Here is a 20,373-nt window from a genome sequence, read left to right as displayed (position 1 = left end):
AAGCTAAACTGAAACAATGCTGAGCACGCTGCAATCAAGAAAGATAATCAAGGACGACCCTTAGGGAATATATTGATTGTTAATCGGTTAATTAATTGTGATTTTCCATATTGTGAGAGAGGGAATGAAGAAGACGGAGATCAACTTTAATTGTGTACCATTTGATCGTATAAGATGTATGATAGAAATCGTTTAGATCTACCACATCTCATCAATTTTATAGGAAGCAAGGGTAGAAGTTCTACCTTAGTTTGCAAGCTTCCCTTACTAGTTCAAACATAAGAAAATTTCGGAAAAAAATACAAATTGCGGCGTATATGACTCATATGCGGCGTATATGTTCCATATATGAGTTGCGTAGAGCTAATATACTACCAACTTAATGCAACATATTTTGCAAAATTTCATGGGTAAAACTGTAATCCATGTGCCCACCTACCTCCACCCTTCTCAGCAGGAATACAATATGCGAGTGGAGACACCTAACTTTGCCCTACCGGGGTTCATGGACCAACTAGCAAATGTCGAATAACTCTATGGACCTACGGTGCCATTTATAATTTCTTGAATTCACCATATATTCCTAAACAGTTTGTTATAAGTCCGTATCAATCTGTTCTGAAAAATTTACTCCAAAATCTTGGGAAAGTTTCTTGAGAGGTATGTACTGTATACAATTTTAACATTGCATGGGCATGCTCTAGCCATATACAGTAGGCTGGAATGTGCTGATACTGTAAACTGATTTGAAAAGGTTTGCATGTGATAGTGCAAAACGATCCGACCAAATATATACTATTTGATTTGATTCAAATCCAAGCATCTACTATTTGATTAGCTTTCGCCGCTAATCAAATTAATTTCCTTTACACAAGAGAACCAAAAGATTCTTACTTCCATGCAGATTACAGTAACTAATTTTGACAAAATTAATTTACCCAGCATGTATGCATAAAAAAAACACACCCAGCTGCTGCAGAGGGCGCCCGGCGTCTTCTACTTGGTGACCACGCCGTCGTTGCCGGCGAGGATCATGTACTTGTCGCGGCGAGTCAGTCCCGTGCACTCGAACCCGAGTGCCTCGCCGAGCCGCCGTTGCACCCAGTTCGCCACCTCTGCGCCAGCCCTCCCCACGGCGCGCGTCCACTCCCGCGGCACGGGGCCAAGGAACTCCACCCGGTACGAGGGCACCGGGTTGGCGAAGAACGCCACGGGGTCCAGCCACTTGTTCCCGCTCGCTGTCGTGCCGTAGAGCGTCGTCACCTGCGCGTCCAGCGCCACGGGCTCCATGTCGTCGGCCAGCTCCGCGAACAGCGGGCTGAACCTCAGCAGGTAGGGCTCGCGGCACGTCGTGCCCTCGGGGCAGACCGCAAGGTCGCCCTGCTCCAGCAGCTGAGACATCGTCTCGGCGTCCCGCGCGCGGTCGCGCGTCAGCCGCACTGTCTTGATGGGCGCGATCATCTCGGACAGCCGGCTGAGGCTGTACGTCACGGTGGGCACGGGCTTCTGTAGCGCCGTGGTGAGCATGATGGGGTCGACCAGCGTCCGGTGCGTGCACACGTACAGGACGCCCCTGCGCTTGCCCCCAGCCGGAGCGCGGAGGCCGGAGGTGCGGAAGCGGATCCCGAAGAGCGCGCCAGCTAGGAAATTGATCTTGTAAGGGAGGACGATGCCAATGTTGATCCGGATAACGGAGAGGATGACACCGAGCGGCAGGAAGAGGAAGAAGGCGAGCATGGCAGCGGGGGTGGGGAGGAACGCGAGGCGACCGTCGTGGAAGATGAGAGGTTTCGGGTACCTGTCCCGCGGCAGACTGGCGCTCTTTGCGCTCTCTCTTCTCACGACATAAACTTCCTGCGAGAAACGAAATCAAATCTCGGTCCGTAAGTTTATAAAAACTTCAATGATGAAATGATTCTAATTAAACCGGGAAAATATTGCTACCATAAATTTTTTTATCTCTGGGAGATTTTAAATTATTCGGGTTGACGTAGTACAATTGTATTGGAGATTTAGCTTCAGGACTCTTTTCAAACAGGTTTTGACATAGCATTATGCTCAATACATTTGATTTAAGTTTGAAAACAAAAGATAAATATTGTTAATCTTCATATTGATATTTGATCTCTTTCATTTTGTAGTTTTTTAGTCGATTGTAAACTTGTTTACTATGTCATTTCCTTTCACTTTTATTACTGTTAGAATATCAGTACAAAATTATCCCAAGATCAACGGAGTTGAACAATCAAGATTACCAGTCTATAACAGACAATAGTTTTCGTCCTGAAATCAAATGAATGATATTGTGCAATGCAAGACATTGCAATTATCCATGCATCTACATAATTGTAGAAGACAAATAACTAGATTGTAAAGTTAGTTTTTATTCAAAAGGGGAAAGGTTGTACTTTATATAACTATATTAAGAAAGAAATAATATAACAATAATAAGGTTAACTGAATCAATTGTATGCTGTTTTTTAACTCTGTTATTCTATCAAGTAATCAATCGCTAGAAATTGTTTTCCTGTGCTCTATGGATAAGCAAGGACAATTTCTATTCTTCCTACAAATCATGGATAAGAACATCCAATGATTCTTATGTGTTCCTATCAATAAGAGGGTGTTAAAAATTTATAGGCATTGTTGATATTTATTTTGTTGATTCGCGGAAGAGTATGTGGTGCTCCAAATCCTGATGTTGTGAATCAATTATCACCAATTACTTCAACATTAGGACACTTAACTCTCAAGTTTGAAATTCGTTTCACAATGATCAACCAATAAAGTTGTTACATTTAATTGCCTAAAAGAAGGTTCAACTATTCATGAATGCCTTTTCCAATTAGATATTACATTTAATTGCTTAAAAGAAGATCCACCTATTCAGACACTCTTAGGTCTCAAGTTCATTGAATCACCAACGTTAAGTACACCTTTTAGATCCATAAATAAGTGTCGTTCAGTCTTTTTTTTGGGGGGGGGGGGGGGTTCAGACTTTATTATGGACTATCACTGGCATACAATTTTGACAATGAATAGATAAAATGTAGTACTCCTTCCGTCTCAAAATAGATAATATTTTAATACTATTTATTGTGTGAAAAATAAGATTTGTATTACGAAGAAAGTTATTTAATAGAGGGATAAGATTAAAAACTTAAATTAAAGTTACTTTAAAATTATAAAACATTATGTATTTTGAATATTGTAGAAGAGGCTAAAATATCATATATCTTGAGATAGAGAGAGTAATAATACCGGTGTGTGCAGTATTGACAATTATGACCACTTGCTTGTAGGCATCTGAAACAACTAGTATTTGGAAGAGGTCCCTAAAAAGTCTCAATTTTCTATAGTTAAACATAGAAAATATTAGAGATGAATTTTGGACTTAGAGACCTCGTATTTTGATTATAACTAGGCTAACATCTTAGATCCCTATGATGTTTATTTGCTTTATATCAAAATTTAAATTTAATTATTTTTATTAAAATTGTTTATATTTAATTTGATAAATTTAATAAATTATAATTACCGGTGACTTCCGATACAATTTATTTACAGATAAAAGAAACCCTAAGCTTGATGCTAGCTACCCCTCCATCCCCCGTGGACCGTGGTCTTACGGTCCAGGAATTTTAAAGGCCATACCAAACACGGACACGGGACCGGGATTGCTAACTCCAATGATCCCATCCAGGGCGACGGGCAAAGCCTACAGTGAACAGGTCGGCAGACGATCCACTGTGTTTATACGGCCGATCAATCTGGTCGCCGTAGAGTCTTCTAGTGCCGACTCGTGCTGTCCCTACGTGCTTATGGTTTCGTGGGCCCACCTCGTCTGTGAGACGATGAGAAACTTTGAAATTCAGATCAACGGTTTCCCACTAATACTAGGTCGATCATATGGTCTATGCATCGTTGTTTCACAAATTATCTCCCTCTCTTTTTCAATCTTCTATGTACTACTACTATTTTACTTAGTCTAGTCTCTATAATATAAAACATACATTAATTACAACATCACTTCTTCTTCAACTCTCCTTCTATCTGATAAAAACATTTAAATTTTAAATAATTTACTCATTTTTATCATCCACCCTCGTTTCTAAGTTTCACTGTCTTATTACCTGATACGAATATAGAATATTTTTCTAATAAAAATAAATAAAAAAAATAAGAGAAAACTTGACAGATAATCCCATTTCCATTTTTTGGATTTCATTTGAAATAAAAGTACGCATCACTCTCTGACGTATTAATTTGACCGACAACACTTCTATAACACATCCATATTTCTATACTTAAATTTATATTTAATATTACCATATCAAATATTTATATTCTTATTATAACACACAGACGTTCCTACTTAGATAAGGCAAATCTAATAGAGTACGATTCTGCTCCTAGCTGAAGTCTCTTGCCATATATATATATAAGCTATAGTTATGACCAGTACGACAATACTTGTTTTATTGTTCAGTAACCCAAGTTAATGATGCATAGTTTTCTTAGAGACGTTAACGACGCTTATTAGTATTGCTTGTCAGTCTGTATTAATGCATCACAAAAAGGTCCCATGTTAGAAAATCAAATCGCTCCGTGTACGCAAGCACCTTGCAGTAGGGGACGAAGAGGTGGTCGAGCGGGTTCGAGCTCCTGACGACGCCCACGTCGGCGATGGCGCCCTCCGCCCCGAACGCCTTCCTCAGGGCATTCTGCCTCAGCTCCGGCCCTGGCGCGGGCCCACACAGCAGCCCCGTGAAGTACCGGCCGCGTCTGACCTTAACGACCTGCAGCTCGCAGCCGACCACCACGTCGGCGGCCATGTACTCCTTCAGGAACCACTCCGCCATCACCAGCGGTGCGCTGGTCACCACCACCTTCCTCCTCGCCGGCAGCCACAGTCGGTCGTACACCACCGCGTTGAGAGCCTCCATGTAGTGCTTGGGCAGGACGGCGCGGGCCACGAGGTCCATGTCCCTGGGCCTGAGCCCCGCGAAGGTGACGAACGCCATCACCCTGACCCCCGCGCCGCCGCGCTCCCCGAGGGCCCAGACGAGCGGGAAGGAGCAGAGCAGCAGCAGGGCCCGGAGTAGGCTGCCGCCCTCGCAGGCGACGAGCATGAAGTAGGGGAAGAGCACGGTGGTCCGCAGCAGCGCGCCGTGCATGTCGCACACCACGGTCCGGTCCGCGGCGTCTGGGATGGAGGCGCTCTTGGAGAAGGCGGCGGACTGCTGCGAGACGGAGGACGGCTTGGCGGTGGTGTTGTGGTAGTACAGCTGGAAGGCGTGGCTCCTGAGCTTCCTGGCGGCGCGGTAGAACGTGAAGAGCCATTGGGCGGCCACCTTGGGGAGGATGGAGGGGAACACCATCTCCTGCTTTCCCCGCTCCCACGTACGTAGTCACAGTACCACTGCAAAGCCACTTCACAAACTATAGCTACTCTCTGGCCGGTTTGTGGCTACGGTTATTGCTAGCTCGTCAGAGCCTTGCTCGGCTTCTACCCTGTTTTGTTGCTGCAAAGAGTGTCCGAGGGTGACGAGGGCAGGGAGTGTGGTGCAGGGCGTGGAGGGTGGAGCTGTGCATATATAGCGGGAAGGCCGGACGGGGTATACGGGGTCGCGCGGCAGCGGGAAGAGGAGGAGGAGCACACGAGTAGAGTAGTCTTCGAGCTAGTGGTAGTACCCGTAGGGGAAATGTAAAAACAATTTATGTATTAGTGTTGTATACACCTCCTCCTAATGCGTGACACCCGTCTCTAACGTAAATTTTAAAGCGATGGGCAAGTTATACTCAACTCTAATAATATATGTTAGGTAACGTACATGCAAGATCATTAGGAACAGATATGATCATCTAAAGGTGCAGGGCGAGGCATATGGATTGATTTTTTTTTCGGGAGAAATAGGGGATTGAAGGAGGTGGGTGGGGGAAAGTGAAAGGAGGCGCAGTAGCACAAGTAGGGTGTTTGACCGTGGCGCTCGGTGGGCTGCGGCTAAGCTCGATTGGTGCTCGCCTCTGTGCAGCATTCATGGTGCACACAGCTAGCTAGGACGGCTGGCCGGGGCGCGCGCTCTGCATGGTAGCATGGTGGTAGCGCACCGTGCGCATCGGTGCATGGTGGCCACTCGCCGATAGCCACCACATACATGCATGGTGTGGCAGTACCAATGGACGGACGATGGGCAGCTGTGCACCGGGAAACGGCGCCGCGCGCGCAACCCGCGGATCGCGGGGAGTGGTTGCCGAGTCGTCGGTCATGGACGTGGCTTAGCTAGATGGAGGAGTATTATAGCTCGGATGGGGAGATTATGCATGTTTGGTTGGCATATAACTTTATTACAATTAAGGTTAGATAAATGTGATTGTTACTTATAAAAAGTTTGTGAAAACAATGGGCGTTACATTTGTGGTAAAGTTTAATATGAAAATAACTCTATAACATATAGAATAGAGAGCTAAGAAAATTTGACAAATCATAATTGTAATGTTAAATCAAAGTAATACAAAGAATATATGGCATGTTTAAAATGTGGCAAGTGATGTTTGGCTAGCAACCAAACATGCCTTATGCATAGCACGCTGCTGCTGCTGATGCATGGCCTGTGATTGATCATTGATGGAGTTGCACGTTCGTGGTTGGTAGGTAATGTGAAAATAAACGCCGGAGGGAAGGGATACTGAATTACTGATGCTTTGCTGCTCTGTTCACGGTTCAGTTCCCGCGGCCAGTCCCCGAGGGATAAAAAAATCTGATATTTTGTTGGGTTAGACAGTGCCAAGTTAATGCAGAGACTTGCTACATTTGTGATCAACAGCATTACGTACCCCATTTCGCAAACAAAAATTGGTTCATTTCATCATGCAAAATATTAACCGCATCTGTCGTGAAACTAATGTCTGCTGCCAACTTCAAGTCAAGCTTAGACCATCTCTAATTATATTTTCTTTATTTTGTTTTTTTCTATTTTTTTTATTTTTATTCCTTTTTATTTTTACTTTACCTCTAACAGCTTTATTTCGAGGGTATTCGTAAAGAAAAAAAAATCTAAAAATGAAGAGAATGAAAATGAGAATCACTTGGTGACAAAAACAGCGAAAGGATACTATAAAAATGTTGAAAGAAAAAAAATCTCTTTAAAAAAAATCACTAAAAGATTCGGTTAGAGATGGCCTTACGAACGGTACTAGTACTCCATATGCTACATTCGAAATGTAGTTTTTTCCCTCAATATTTATTTCAAAGGACAGTGCGTGCACGTAAATATAATGATCTTTTATCTCTCTAGGTGCACTAATTTTTACCACATGTAGCTCTATTATCTATTTGCACATGTGTGCAAGGAAGTTTTTCTAAATCTGATAACTTCAATTATTAACATAGACATAAGTAACGGATATAGGAGGGCTGCCTAAAAAAATGAAATGAACAACCACCTGTGAACCAGAACCAACTTGTTAAATTTGGCAACACATACCTTGAAGGCTTGAACTTGAGATATTAGTACATGTGGAGTTTGCTCCCGTGCTTCTCGCAACAAAAAAGAAAAAGCCTGCTCTTATGTAAAAGGACGTTAATGTTTGTGATGGATAGTACTTTTTTTTTTTGCTGGGTGTACATTCTACTCTTGGCTGTAGTTATTCTTACCGCTTATGTACCACCAAACGAACTTGATATACTCTTTATCTTTTTTAGTACAGAATTTTGATATACTCCAATGCAAATAAATCCATAATTTCTAGTTTTTTTTAATAATAACACCTTTGATAATATCTTCACATTTGCACATAAATTAGTATGTCTAAAGAGTGCACATATAACCTTAAAATAAGTGTACTGCCACACGGGTGGTTTTACATACATACTCATATATACACCCCATGTGCATATCTGTATCTTCTGATAGTGAGATATAATTGTCTGTGATTAAAGGTATGTGAAAATAAACAATTTTTATAGCGTAAAATAGACCGTATGTAAAAATCTATTTTTAAGGAGAGTTTACTAAAGGAACCACATGTGAAAATAGTTTTTCACAGGCAATTCACTTAAGGAATCGTCTGTGAACATAGTTTTCCACAAGCGGTTCCTTAAGCGAACCACCTGTGGAATTTTCATAGATAGCGCACTTTAGCGTCCGCCTGTAGATAAATAGATTCCCCCATGCAGTTCACTTAAAAAATTGCCTGTGAAAACTATTTTATTCAAAAAATAATGAGCATATATTTTATTCTCTTTATATTTTGATACATTTTCAAGACAAATTTTAAACATCACAGAGTTCAACAGCATTTGAATCAATACAAGTACAATAATATTCACAAGTACATATATTATCACAATTTACATCACAAGCCAACATTACTAAGAGTATTTTCTCTCACATTCACAAAGCCTCGGATAGCTAGCCAATTCACCTCTGAGATCGAAGGATCTTTCACTCTTGTGGATGACTTCGTGCATGATAAACCGTCACATATCACGTTGGAAGTTTTGGATATCTTCGTCTTTAAAAGGTGTAGGTACGTTCGATCATCCATGCCGGAGTTGTAGGCCCTATGGTAATCGTTTTTGGCATTGGAAACCAAGACTGCCCAGATGCGGATGAGTATCAACAACCCCAGCCAGATGGGTTTGAGCCTGCTTTCTACTGCACCTTTTGGTCACTTATGGATATGGATCATAATTTAATCTGATTGCCTATTTACCCATGGATAAATATCTTAATAGGACCGAGTATGATTCAAATTGAATACTCCTAGATACGTAAGTGAGCGAAAAACAGGCAAAAAAAATCCAAAAGTAGACAATATATCCTATTGTATTTACCAAAATAGATAATATATCATCGTATTTATAAATTTAGCATGTGTATTCGGCACCTTATTTACCTAAAATGGATTTTCGGTACACCATACTTAAAAACACATCGGCCCCACTCTTTTTGGCACCTCAGATACCGAATATGGCACTGTTCACAATATTCGGCACCTGAGGTACCGAATATCAATTATCTTCGATACCTCAGGTGCCGAATATGGTGAACAATGTCATATTCGGTACCTGAGATGTTGAATACAGCCGAACCCTTTGTCAACTGCCGTTTGCATGAACAATACTCGGTTGAGTTAAATTTAGCTTCCACCCTTCTTCAAAATGGTGGTTTTCTGTTACTCCAATTTTTAATAACTTTTTGTACGTGTTCCATAATCCATATGCAACCTATTTTAATTGGATTCATCAAAAAAATTATTTGTATACTTTAAATTAAAATTCTCTAAATGCTAATTTTATAAATTCTAACAATTGTTAGTGCCTCAAATAAATTCTAAAAAGTCTAGAAAAATTAGCTAATATTCTTCTTATATGATGGACTAATTTCTAAAATTATTTTCATCCATAGGTTATGGTGAAAAAGTGAGTTCTTTTATAAATGCTCCATTTATACACATTTTTTACATTTCATATGATATTCTCTTTTTAATTCAATTTAAATAAAAATAAATTTCAACATGCACAAAACCTACAATCAATGGGTAAGTTCAGCAAAAAATTATCATAACTAACTCAACATCTTTCTGACCGTGCCTGACTATAAGGAATTATTATTTTTAAATAACAAGAACGACAAGTTGTTTAATGAATTTTTTTTCCACTAAAAGCCTATTTGATAGGGATTCAGATTCTTCCAGAATTGTTTATGTTCTTGATTCTTCCTAGAAATATTTCTTTTATGAATCAAAATCACCTATGAAATTATTTGGCTAGCTAGCTAGATTTGGTTTCTTGAAAGAGAGGAGTGTGGTGCATTTGACCACTTAGCAATAACAACATTAACACAAATAGTAATGTTTATTTGATTTTTCCTTTAACATTAACACAAATAATGAGAGAGCACTGAAAACAGAACATATGTACATTGCGCACCTTATCTCTCTCCCTTATCTATTCACTTATGTACATTGTGCTCCATCATTTTTCCTTATCTCTCTCCCTTATTCATCGATTTCACTGAAGGCAGAGCAGCCACGCCTGTGGAGGCTCCTATTGGAGCTCGCCGGTGGCGAGGAGAGCACCGAGGGGTGTAGGAAACCACCAAAATGGGTTCATAGAATCAGGAACGACGAGCTAGCTCGAGTGGCGGTGGGCGAAGTAGGCGAGGGGCAGATCTGACAACTATGGGCTAACGGAGGCGGCGCCGACTGGTGGTGCTACTGGTAGCCAGGCGGGTGGTGGCTTTGGCGGTGGTGATGAGGGAGGCATTGCGGGTAGCGACGACGCGAGCGAAGAACATGGGAGATGGCGCGGGTGAGGATCCACAAGAACAGGATTTCCCAATAGCCGAACACTTTTTTGTACATAGTGGCAATTGCAAGTAAATAGAATGCAACTTTAGGGAAGGTTTCCATTGGTTCGTGAAACGGCCTCCAATCCGTTTTGTGAATCGGACCATGTTTCGACATAGACTCAGGAGCCAACCGCCCGTTTGGTTTGTGTTGGCCTGTTTCGCTCAGGAAACAGGTTTGATTTTGCGAACCAAATAGGGCCTAAGAAATGATGACATCTTGTTTTGTTTTGGCATTGGGCAAGTACAAAAAGTGGTATGAGATTTTATAGCTTTGTGGCCAAAAGTAGATGAAAAAAATATGTTAGTCACAAAATAAAAAGCGGAAATAGCACGAGCACAAGGACCATTGGGTGCCACTACTACAGAAATGATTTACTATGACACTCCTGTACAAACGCCTATTCGGAGCCGTCTGTGCAAATAGTATCACAAACGGTTCCAAACTAGAACCGTCTAAAAAATAATGAGGAGTAGTTTCCACGAAGTGGAATGCTTTAGTACATATGGTTCTAATTTAGTAACCATCTATACTAGTAATACAGACGGCTCCAAAATATAACCATCTATATAAATGATGTAGTTCAGACGACTCTTAACTGGAGCGTCCCGCTTTGGAGCGTCCCACTTTCCTCTCTAACGAGAGCCCAACAAGTGGAGCCACCTGACCGTCTATATAAATCCTCCCACGAAGTTCTAGATCTAGAGCGCTCCTCAGATCCGGCCTCATCTCTAGCGAGCTCGTTGGGCTCTTGGCTCTTGGAAGCCTCCCCTTCCTCAGATCTCAAGCCCAACGAGTGGAGCTTCTTCCTCTGCCTCTATGTTGAGCTCTTGGCTCTTGGTTGCCTCCCCCTCCCTCAGATCTATAGCCAACGAGTGGAGCTTCTTTCTCTGCCTCTGCGTCACCACCGCCATGGAGGCCGGCACGGAGGTCGCTGTCGTCGACCTTTGGAGACATGCGGCGAGTAGTCCAATAAATCCCCTTCTTCCTCCCTAATCGAGCTTATTAACCTCGTTGTTTGGGAGTTTGGAGGATCCGCCAGTGGCGTGGTGCTGTCTCCATCTAAAGACGAAGCTCCTCAACATCTCCCTTGGCCTCACCACGTAGATGCTCTAGTTCATGTAGCCAAGAGAGCTCCACGCAAGCCTCACTGTGGCCAGCGTCACAGATGCTGCACTGGCGCGCCGCTAGTGCACAGGTCCTGCAGGAGTACAACTACCCGTACATGGTCGTGCCACGCATCCGGCTGTACACCCTCGAGCTTGCCATTGCGATGATGTGGTCGGACGCGCGTCTCGTGGTGCTCTTCGTGGAGCTGGGGATGGAGGCTGGGCTGAGGTGCGTCGCGGGCACCACCTTCGGGCTCGAGTGCCTCAACATGTTCTCCAGCAGTGTCGAGCTCAGCCACCACACCGTCAGCGTCTGTTCGCTCATCGAGTCCACCCTGGAGCTGATGAGGCAGGGTTGAAATATAGAGTGCAAACTACACGACACTAGAACATCATCTTCATTCGCTCAATGTAAGTTTGAGCTGTGATTGCTGCACTAGTGTTTTTCCCATAAGTCTGGTGAAGCGAACTACAGATCTACGATTCAAGAACGTTTGCAATTTTGGATGTAGCTTACGTTTACGATTTTGGATTGCTCTTTAACACCACTAAAGTGGAGGTACCATGTGATTGTTGATCTTTTTTATTATACCCTGTGTTGTTGATTCATTCCCTGATACTATTCCAGTGTCCATTGTGACCCTCATGGTGCTACTCTATCCATATTAAGTTTTTGATAGATTGCTGCATATCAGAAAAGTCTGTGGTGCTCATCTTTGATTCTGATAAAGAAGAAAACAGCCGTGATTCTGATATCATCTTTGGTATGGATGAAAAGATTGATTGCTATTACTTGTTGTGATAGTTTCTTCTTGATTTTGCTGAAAGCAGTCAGAAATGCAGGGAATTTACATATTAGAAATGCAAATAGCTGCGGCGGGCGCTGATTTTATTTTTTGGTATTTTTTGAGTTAGTACAGATGATTCTAAACTACGAGTTGTCTTACTTTTCCTAGTTCACAGATTGCTAGAAGTTACGAGCGGTCTGTGATATCCTCTATTTCAGACGGCTCGTAACACAAATCTTTTGTACATACAAATCTGATTTGTACAGACTATTTTTCTCAGACGGTTAAAAAAGTGTCCCGCACGGGGTTGCGAACAGTTTATACAAATGTATTCTCTAGTAGTATGCACATACGCACAAACTTTCAGTTTGTTGCATATAGAATTAATACAAAAGATTATGAAAAATATATGTAGACTTACCTTTAATTTTTTGTGAGAAAAATGACAAATTTCAGGTCCAAATTCATTTTGTACTGAGGGTAATGAAAATGAGAAATTTCTAACAAAACAGTAGGAAAAAATAATACATGCGTTAATATTCACAACGAACTTACCTTTTTTTGTTTCTCCTAACATACTCTTAGTTTCGATTTCAAAGTTTAAAGGGCCGGGTGACAGAAGGCATCATAGACTATATCTAGAACTTTAAAATTTCTTTAAGTTAGTTTGATGTGGTTTATGCATTTGTGCACCAAATGATGCTTGTGCTCCTGATATTTTACCCTTTTTCTTTTCTACAAGTATGCACAAGTGAGAGAAGAGTGAGTAGGCGTACGCATGTACAGGGCTTCCTGTTCTTAGCGTAACGAAACCACTGCTGGGTGCTCTACCTTTTGTCCTTTCTCCGGCCGGCTATTACCAATACTACAGATACTCTCATCAATATTAGTTTAAAATCGTTATTAGTGATGGGTTTTAAATCGACATTAATTACTCGGTACTGGTAGTTACGGTGCCGGTTTGTTTTTACCAACCAGCACTGATAAGTATTTCCTGACTTTTTAAAATGTGGTGGTTATTGCTAATACCGTGAAATTTTCAAATTTTGGCTAGTATACGATATATTTATAGACACGCATATATAAATTTAATTTATGAGACGTCAAGTTTTATCGCAGTATATATACACAAGCACATATAAATTTCATTTTTAAAACATCAAATCTCGTCACAGTATATATACAGCGCATACATGTGAGATTTTATTATAACAATGAAAAAGAGTTTAATGTTTCTTGCTAATCGAAGGTTTTAAATTTTGTTTTTTCTTATTGGATGAAGGTAACAAGAGAGGAGCTAAATTCATAGAACTCGTCAGTTGGACTGATGACTTGATTATCGATGAACCTTATAAGTTGTTCTTGAAGTGCGTTGATTTCAATGACCATGAGTCCATCTCTGAACAACACGAGGAGCTGTAATTTCAAAAATTAAAAAAATCAATCCTTATGAATACGTATCGAACCTTAAAATTAGTCATCAAGATGTATGTCGCATCAGCATCGACCACCTGGTATGACGCGTCTCTGTTAAATCCGTGCATGAATTCCATTACATAAAAACCACACAAATTATTGCTCGGGCCCTACTTCCTACAAGGAAAGTCATGTTGGACAATCCATTCTTTCGTGAATGGCAAGTGTCTAACACTCTTCTTGATGTATCATAAGTAAACTTTGCATGTGTGTGATTATTACCATAAGTAGACTTAGATTCAATCAAATCAAATATACCAGAGCAATAACAAAATGGTCGGATTTTACCTTTGTAGCAAGTCAATGACCGGTTAGTAGGTTTCTTTTGGATTATTTTGTGAGTTGAAGACAACGATCTTGCAAATGTCTGGCTAGATGACAAGGAGGATCCAGTGGTAACTATACATAGGTCAACATAGGTTAGTTGGTCCTAATATCTAACGATGTATTGCTAAAAAGAGTAGAATATTTATAGAGGGAAACATGTACCCAAAGTGATAGGGCAAAAGTATGTATTTCTTCAATTTTAGCTCTATAATACACTTCAATGTATAGTGCTCAATTCCTTTTGGATCGGATTGTATCATTGTCGGGTTTACATGATGTGGGTCGATGAATCCCACATGGTCGATGCCCTCCATCCTACATCTTTGTACCCCCATTCTACATAAGGAATAAGTTAAGACATTGAATCCAATGGTACATGAATGTACAATGTGAATTATACGTATATGACACTTACAGAGTCCAACAACTCAAGATAGACATGTCAAGGGCATCTTGGTGGTACAATCGATACATTTTCTCAAATAATATATAAATAGATCCATCCCCGTAGAGGAAATCTCGATCCTTGTATTTGGCATTGAACATTTCTCTACCATCCCACGACTTCTTCATGTACCATGTATGGAATTTCTGAAGTTGATATGTCAATTTGTCCCACACATTTGGCGTGACAAAGAGTTCACCCAGCTTAAATTGTCATCTCTCGACTGCTTTTGGTGTCAGGGACTCATCTAGAAATGGCTCTTTTATCATTTTAGCATCTTCAAGAAATCTTTCTAAACTATGTTCTTGTCGTATCTGTTCGATAGAAGACTCCTTCAAGTATTTCTTGCTTTTGATGCGGGCGTAGTCTGATTTACTCTTACGCTCAATAGGTTTGGCCATCTTTAAGAAAAACTTCTGTGTTTCTGCATGGATTTGTATTTTCTTCTCACGCTCTGGCTTTTGAAAGAATATCTTGACACTGGCGTCCATTATTCCTCTAGTTTCCTATGGTGTTTGTTCATAAGGTAACTTCTCAAGTGCTGCCACCTTCTTAGGTGCCCTTTGCTTCTGGGATGAAGTTGACTTCTGAGATGAACTCAAATTCTTAGACTATGCAGCTGTTGTCAACTTCGGAGGGGGAGGAGTTGGCTCTCTTGGTGGTGGTAGTGCTGACTTCGGAGGGGGAGGAGTTGGCTCTCTTGGTGGCACTGGTGTTGACTTTTGAGGAGGAGTAGTTGGCTCCCTTGGTGGTGACTTGCGTAAGGGAGGAGTTGGCTCTCTTCTGGGTGACTTTGGCGGTGGCAACGACCTTAGAGGAGTCGGAGAAATCCTGTGTGGTGGGTCTAACTCTGCATCAGATGACTCGTCTGTCTAATCTTCAAACACTATATAGCGCTTAGGCCACCAAACAAAGCCACCCACATTTGATTCGAGCTTTTTGAAACCCGTCTCTCCGGGATAATCCATGTCAATCTTACAGTATGGCCTTCGCACGGAGTCCACATGGACCGTGGCGTATCCCTACAGTATAGAAAGATCATTGAAGAGAGCTCATTCCATGCATTGGTCGACCAGCCCCATAGCCACTGTGGTGGTAATGTTTAAGGTGGGCAAGACAAGCTTGCACACTTTGCTTTCTATGGTATCATCCACGGGATAACGAGCCAATTCTTCTTCTGCAAACCCCACGGACGTGCAGTTGCTTCGACGACCACCAGGGCTCACAATGTTTTCTTCACCTTGTTTCTGCCTATTTCCTTGCTGAAGTGCTTCTTTGATTTTGACGTCTGTCATCTGACGCTCTTGTACAAGTTCTCATCGTACTAAAGCCAGCAGCTCTTCCAGTTCTTCTCTCCTTCTCTTCCAACTCCTGTAACTTTCGTTGACTTCTGAGAATCCCTATTTTCAAGGTACCACACCCTTACCTCTGGTACGACCTGGGTACTCCTTGGTTCCCAGTGTCAAGGTTAGCTAGTCTTTCTCCCTTTCTGTCCTGAAAGAGTCTTGAGAAGACTGGACGTAGGCATCTGCAATTCTTTGTATCACTTCCTGTTCTCTGTCACTTTTGAAGATTAGGCTGCCATCTGCCAACAAAGTCGCCCCTCTCATGTACAGATAGTGCTTCAATCGTTCAATCCAGTCAGTCATCTGAGGTGTGGCACCAGTACGAGTTACTTGTTCTTCCATCTCTTCTCACTCATCGTATTTCCTCACGTACCCACGTGAGCCAGTTCTGTGGAGGTACATGTTCTTGTGAGAGTTAGCCTTGTTTATCTCACTTAGTCGTTGTGCTTCCTCTGACCGCCTGTACTCTGAAATCGTTCCAAAATGGTTCTACCGTCGGATAATCATTCCATTTCAGTGTCCAGCCCAACAAGTAATAATTCATCCATAGCTTACCCTTGAAATTTTTGAACGCGATGGCCATTATTGATAGGGCATGATGCTTCGGTTTGGCCATATTGCATCCTTCAGGGTATTCAAAATTTGCCATCAACTTGCCCCACATAAGAACCTTGATGTTACCTGGAACCACCCACATGTCATCTCGTCTGCCTCAACAACTTCTATATCGGATGGGGCTTGTATCGGAGGGGGGACGGGATAGGGCCATGCATGGCGGTTGGATTTTGTACGTGCCATTCCTTCATAAAAAATTTAGACACAAAAGACACTTAATTTAGAGTTAAAATTAATGAGATATGTATTCAAATTATGGTCAAGAAGGTACAAACATGCACTTGATTTTGACTTAGTTCACAACACTTTGATCTCTGCACTTATTTTCAATTTGAAGAAGGTACAAACATGCACTATATCTTTTTTCCTTGCCACATTTTTATGACTCACTTTGATTCTTGATTTCTCAGCATTTTGAATATGTGTTACATGAGGACCTTGACTACAGACATAGACATGGTTTGCTTGAAGTGAAAATAACCCGCTGACTCTAGTCAAGAGCATTTTTTTTTCTTATTTGCATCTTTTTGTCCAATGGTTTCATTGCCCGTCATTAACCAATACTATCGATTACAATGACCTTTACAAGAGCTGGACTCTGCACATACCTTTTAGCTATTTTATGAATGATGCATTCTATTTTATGAACAACTATATTATTAGTGATTTAGGATTTTCTTTTATCATCTTAGGGATCTTATTTTCTTGTTCATTGGAGGATACATTTTCTTATATATATTTTTGTCTGCATTGTATTGGCAAGAATCCGTTGCCTTTTCGTTTGAAAATCAAAATAGATTTCATTCTTGCAGGTTTGTTATAGTTCTTGGTTTTCGGTTGCAATCAAAACTTTTAGGCTTAGTTAGTACAAAAAAGATTTTAAAAAATATTTCATGAATTCATTAAATTTGTGGGCTCCGTGAAACTTGGCTAACTATCATAACACAAGTCTATCAATTCATAATACAAGTCTATAATTCATAACACAAGTCTATCATTTCATAACACAAGTCGATAATATTTACATGTATCATTTACTTCACATTTCATAACCAAAATATTGGTATCTTTTTCCACATAGGTGCGTGTTGCCCAGCCAGGATTTTTGTACTACCTGGCCTCTTTCCAAGTACAACTATAAGTGTCTTTACCATCTTAAATATCTGTTCTCCAGTGCAAATCTTTGGAGCTTCACGATGCTCCACTGTCCCATCAAAAGCTCTTTTATTTTTGCGGTATGGGTGATCTGGACGAAGGAGCCTACGGTGACCCATGAAGATCATTTCTGACTGTTCGTCAGCCACCGCCCCCGTTTCCTCTAAGCACTGAACACATCTATTATACCCTTTCACAGTCTGCCCTAATAGGTTACCAAGAGTGAACCCATCGGAGATCGTTACAAACAACATTACGTGCAGGGTGAAATTCTCACGTCTGTACTCATCCCATACCCGTACGCCATCTTTCTACAATATAAGAAGATCTTTAACCAATGGTTTGAGATATACATCGATATCGTTGCCTAGTTGACTCGGTCCACTAATCAGTAAAGGCATCATAAGGTACTTCTGCTTCATGCACATCCAAGGTGGAAGGTCGTAGATACAGAGAGTCACGTGCCAAGTGCTATGAGTACTTCTCGTGTTGCCAAAAGGATTCATCTCGTCTGTATGCAACCTGAACCTTAGATTGCTCACTTCATCTCTAAATTCATTGTATTTTGAATCGAATCTCCTCCATTGCATGTGTCGGAGGATTAACTCCTGTCGCAGGGATCCCGAGAGACCCCTTTTTAGAGATTCGGCGGGGGGGATGATCCTGAATAAGTTCGTCGGAGAAATGACTGAGAGTAAATGCAACGGCCGGTGGTGGGGTGATGATCTGGTGCAAAGAGAAGTAAATGCACCGGAATTTAGATAGGTTCGGGCCGCACGGGGGCGTAATACCCTACTCCTGTATGGATGTAATAACTGTCCTAAGGAAGTCCCTCAAGGATGTTGCTGGTTACAAGAATATTTGTCTAACCAAGAGCTTGAGGCTCCTTGTTCTTGGGCAGGGACTGTGCCTTGGGTTGGTCTATGGTTCGGTTCTTGGTGCTTCTGTGTTCGATGCTTGGATTGTTGCCCTCTTTTGGTTGTTTATTGATGGCTTGTTGGATGGTTGTTCGATCGATCCTTTCTTTTGTGCCGCCGGCTCTTTTAAGCCCTCGCCGGCTGCGACATGCCCCGAACGGGAAGGAGGGGGGGCACAAGTTCCAAGGCACCGCGACTGGGAAAGGCGTCATCATTTCTTCTGGGTGAAGTGACCGGGGGTGGAAAAAACGCCGCCCGCCTGGTCACCTGTCACCATAAACGCCCTGGCAACGGGCGTCGTAGAGAGGGCCCACCGGGCAGCCGCAGAGCAACCCGGCCTGCCCGCCCTGTCTTGTTCCTCTGCCACAGCAGGGCGGCAGACGGAACGCCTTGATCCTGGCGATGTTATCCCGAGACACGCCGGATGATACGGGACGGGCCCCGTGCAATTAATAGCCCCACGCCTCTCTGCCAAAACATGGAAGGGACTGACACTGCGGCAGGAGCAGTTGGGGATGTCAGGCCACGCACGCTCATTAAATGCGGCCTCGGACCTCTGATTGATTGACACCTCATCGGCGGGTCCCTCATGGGTCTTTCTGGGTCGTCGGGGCACCGAGTGCTCGGGGGGTACTGTTCACCTCCCCGAGCACTCTCTCCCGAGCACTCTGCACGAACCTTCGGGGAACCGAGTGCTCGGGGGCTGCCACGTTCAACCCCGAGCACTCTCTCCCGAGCACTCTTGCCCGATCCTTCAGGGAACTGAGTGCTCGGGGGCTGCCACGTGTAGCCCCGAGCACTCTCTCCCGAGCACTCTTACGCGGATCCTCGGGGAACCGAACGCTCGGGAGCTGCCACACGCAGTCCCGAGCACTCTCTCCCGGAACTTGGCTCTTCTGATCGTCGGGGGACTAGGGCGCTCGGGGGTGACCGGGAATCTCCCTGAGCACTTTCTTCCCGGTACTTAGACTTCGCGGATCATCGGGGAACTGGGGTGCTTGGGAACCACAGACTGTAGCCCCGAGCACCTTCTCCCGGGACTTGAGTTTTTCTCATCTTACAGGAGGGACCTCGTGGGATGGCGCCATATGGCGGATGGCTGGCCTGGCCTCGGGACTCAGGAACCCTCGGTTCTTGATACACCGACAGCATGCCATTAGCAGGGTGTCTAAGCATCCCATCTTTCTTGTGCTGTTCGGTGTGCCATCGCATCAACCCAGTATTCGCTCTGTTAGCAAACAATTGCTTCAAATAGGGGATTATACCTTAAGGGGGGGGGGGTCTTTTCTTCTTTCTCTTCACCCCCACACCATCACTTTCGATATCATCAACATTGCACTTGTACCATGGTGCATTGCAAACGTGACATGCTTCCAAGTTTGCATCCTCGCCATGAAACAACATACAATCATTTCCACATGCATGTATTTTCTCTACTTCCAATCCCAACGGGCAAACAACCTGCTTGGCATGGTATGTATTTTCAGGCAATACATTCCCCCTTGAAAGCAATTCCCTCAAGAATTCTAAAAATTCATTGAAGCCCTTATTGGCCCAACCATTGCTAGCCTTCATTTGCATCAATGTCAGCACCACATGCAACTTGTTGTGGTAATCTTTACAGTTCAGATAAACTGGTGTTTTAGAGTCCTCTATCATACACTGAAACTTTTCATATTGTCTTTCACTGGTGAAGTCCCCCTCTCTATCGCGCAATATTCGCTCTAAGCTATCTTCATTGTTGCCAACAAAAGTGTCTCCTCCATCATTCTCAACAAAAGTATCTTCAAATGCCAACATATCGAAGTTTTTGTTAGCCATCATATTGTTGCTTATGTC

The 20,373-nt window shown here is 42.6% G+C and overlaps 1 protein-coding gene across 1 annotated transcript; it reads right to left on the bottom strand.

The window, feature by feature from the left end:
• Positions 1-786: 786 nt before the first annotated feature.
• LOC133916380 (glycerol-3-phosphate acyltransferase 1) lies at positions 787-5,683 on the bottom strand. Its single transcript, XM_062360027.1, has 2 exons — positions 4,623-5,683; positions 787-1,854 (listed from the first exon to the last, which is right to left on the bottom strand). The coding sequence occupies exons 1-2, from the start codon at positions 5,379-5,381 to the stop codon at positions 997-999; spliced, it is 1,617 nt and encodes a 538-aa protein (XP_062216011.1). The 5' UTR covers positions 5,382-5,683; the 3' UTR covers positions 787-996.
• Positions 5,684-20,373: the final 14,690 nt, after the last annotated feature.

The sequence above is a fragment of the Phragmites australis genome, chromosome 1, assembly GCF_958298935.1.
Source record: "Phragmites australis chromosome 1, lpPhrAust1.1, whole genome shotgun sequence".
NCBI lineage: Eukaryota > Viridiplantae > Streptophyta > Magnoliopsida > Poales > Poaceae > Phragmites > Phragmites australis.
The sequence above is the reverse complement of the archived record's forward strand: the minus strand, read 5'-3'. Positions and strand labels throughout refer to the sequence as shown.

Coding starts and splice junctions, on each gene's coding strand:
- LOC133916380 (XM_062360027.1), bottom strand. CDS start 5,381: ATGGTGTTCCCCTCCATCCTCCCCAAGGTGGCCGCCCAATGGCTCTTC. Junction 1,855..4,622: donor TCTTCGTCCCCTACTGCAAG/GTGCTTGCGTAC, acceptor CGTTTCTCGCAG/GAAGTTTATGTCGTGAGAAG.